This window comes from Trachymyrmex cornetzi, unplaced genomic scaffold (genome assembly GCF_001594075.2).
Source record: "Trachymyrmex cornetzi isolate Tcor2-1 unplaced genomic scaffold, Tcor1.1 scaffold908, whole genome shotgun sequence".
Lineage (NCBI taxonomy): Eukaryota > Metazoa > Arthropoda > Insecta > Hymenoptera > Formicidae > Trachymyrmex > Trachymyrmex cornetzi.
This window is the reverse complement of record NW_017300254.1, coordinates 505,500-508,407: the sequence shown is the minus strand read 5'-3', so window position 1 is coordinate 508,407 and position 2,908 is coordinate 505,500. Positions and strand designations below refer to the sequence as shown.

Genomic DNA, 2,908 nt, shown 5'->3' with positions numbered 1-2,908 from the left:
ATTTGTAAATTTCATTTTCAGTTCGTCGAGGCGGTGGACGTTCCAGAGGCCTCTGGTATGTGCGGAGGACAATGACAAGCCTTCAGAATGAAATAGGAGCAGATAGGGGATGTAGAAGAGGAAGAGGAAGAGGAGGTAGAGGCATACAATATAATGCCAAAACAATAAATATTAAAAATGTATATAATTATGAATAAATAAATAAATAAAATTATAATAAAGTGCTTTCATTAAAAATATTTTCCTTAAATGTTTTTATATATTATACATATTAAAAAGAAAAACTTCATAAAAACACGACGCAGTAATCAGAGCGCAATTCAAATTGTACTGTAAAATTGTATATGTAAAACTTTAACATAATATTTGAAGAGGTGGGCATATTCAGCAATAAACAAAATATCCATATTGAAATTTTCGAATATTACATTAAAGTTTATTACAATACGAATGTTGCGCTCCGATTACTGCACCATATTCTCATAAGTCTTTCTTTCTTTACTATATTTATAGAATTGTAGAAAAATATATAGAAAAATATTGTACTAACAAATTTTACATTGATGTAAAGGAATTTGTAGATCGATAGTAAGATCCTATGCATAACGGAAGAAATATCAAGAATGAATATGACACATTACGAATAAGAGAATTATGAATAGAGATTAAACGTAACTCATAATGGATACAAATGATTGAGATGTGGGACACAAAGAATATGTAACGTTTAACCTGTGTTCATAATATTTTATTTCTAATATTTAATGTTTAATCCTATTCTTAATATTTCTTCCACTGTGCAATATATTTTCCATTAAGTTGAGAACTTACAGTCGCGCGTCGAATCGAATGTGAGGAGAATAATCGACTGATTGGTCTATTTCTTATGGCTTAGGGTTTAAAGCTTAAGTTCTACGAGTTAAATTCTCGTTGTAGACGCTTTATATTGCGTTGTTAAATCTGAAACGTAATTAATCCGTTACACACATTCCATAAAAATTACATCAATAATAAACCAAAAGTCAGATGCTAGAAATTCACCAATCACCCTCGAATGTGAAAATAATAATCGACTATAACTGATCGATTTCTAGCTTCTGACTTTTGATTTATTACTAATGTACTTATTGTAGACGTTAGCGTTCAAACTTTGCTTTTTTCTTTTTTTCATAGTTTCATCATAAATAAATAATTAAGTTAATTAGTGGTAAACGTATCGGCTGAAATTATATTTTGACACACTGAGAAAAAAAGTCTGGTTGGATTAAACAGTAACTCTGGTGGAAAATGGACGAATCACAATTTTCTGGTTATGTCTATTAGAATTCTAATTGAGATAACTAGAATTCTGATTAATATAATTATTCTGGTAAAAATAAGAATTCTAGTAGATTTTACTAGAAATATAGTATCAACCAGAATTCCGGTTATCTCAACTAGAATTCTAATAAATTTAACCAGAAATTTCTGATTCGTTCATTTTCGATCAGAAATTTTTTTCAGTGCATAATTATTAAAATTATTCGTTTATAGCAACAGTAAAAAAAATGATTCAACATGCATGGTATGCGAATCAAACTTATTCGATGAAAGATCGGGATCTATAAAAGCAAATGAAATTTGTTTTCAAATTTGGTGTCATCTTTACATATATAATTATATCTAAGGTGACACCAATATAAATTTATTATGTACAAATAAAAGTCTTTATATTATGTTGTGTTAAAATAACTTTTGTTAATCTATTGAAAAGCGAATCGGTATTTTTCCTACAGTTTTGTTGGTTTAAAAATACATAAGCAAATAATTTTAATAATTAATACGAAAAAAAAAATTTTTTTTTTTTGCCTTATACGTTTACTCTTGCAGATCACGTTTATGAACACGGTATATAGCGCCCATGGACAATTATTAATAATTAATATCTCGTAAAGTATCGCGTTTTAACGTAATTTATACTATTCTAGGTTAATAAGAAAAATATACTATTATTACAATTTATTAAAAATTATGTGTTATGCAAAATCACTTTGCTCCTCATCGATACACGCCGATTGCCGAGCGGCCGAAATTGTCGAGAAAACCTTTTCGGTCGCTTGGAATAAGCGCGGTACGCGGAAGATAAGTTAGAGATAGTCGATACTCTCCTACCTTATACCGCCTGGATTCTCTTTTTATCTTGTACCGCCCGACTTTAACCGAGCGCGGTGCGTCATAGCTATAGCTATCGGCGGCTACCCCCACCACGCGCTACGAAGTGGTTGCTCAAGCCAGAATCTGGCAGCCCTGATTCGAATGCGTTTTTGATCCAGAGTGAGCAAGCGTGGCACCCAATGCGCGGTTAACTTGCGCATGCCTAATTCTTCAGTCAATATATGACAAACACGTTCTTTTATTATGCCAACAGCCTCTGCTATCTCCCTAATCTTAATTCGACGGTTGTCCATTATCATTTGATGAATTTCTTCGATGTTGTGGTGGTCGCAGTTGTTGGCCGTCCCGAACGCTCATCATCAGCTAAGCTGGTACTGCAGCCGGAAGGGAACCTTCACCTGCCACTCCGGATTCGACCGCGACATCGCGCACAAGCGGGATACCAAGCCCCGCAGTGACACACATAGCCAGTAAGTTGCGTTAATATAAAATAATAAAAACACAAAAAAAAATAATTAAATACATAGTAAATTCATAAATAGATATATAAGCATTAGTGATAAATTCGTTTGACACCGCAACAATAGCGGAAACCCGCATAAGGGGTATATTCAATCACGATTAGAATTTAGTTCTCCTTTAGTTCAGGGGATGCTGGAATGACGGTCGAAGTTAATCAAGGTCGATAGTACAGCCCCCGTGCGTGGAGGGCCTTGTTGTGGCACGGGGGCTCACCCGGGGCTCTCTCTGAGAG

At 33.7% G+C, this 2,908-nt stretch overlaps 1 protein-coding gene across 1 annotated transcript in view; it reads right to left on the bottom strand.

The window, feature by feature from the left end:
- Positions 1-942: 942 nt before the first annotated feature.
- Positions 943-2,908, bottom strand: part of LOC108769474 (galectin-9) — a 7,265-nt gene continuing 5,299 nt past the window's right edge. The window contains exon 3 of the mRNA XM_018520487.1: positions 943-960. Within this exon, the coding sequence (XP_018375989.1) occupies positions 955-960 (6 nt within the window). The 3' untranslated portion in view covers positions 943-954. The remainder of the gene's footprint in view (positions 961-2,908) is intronic.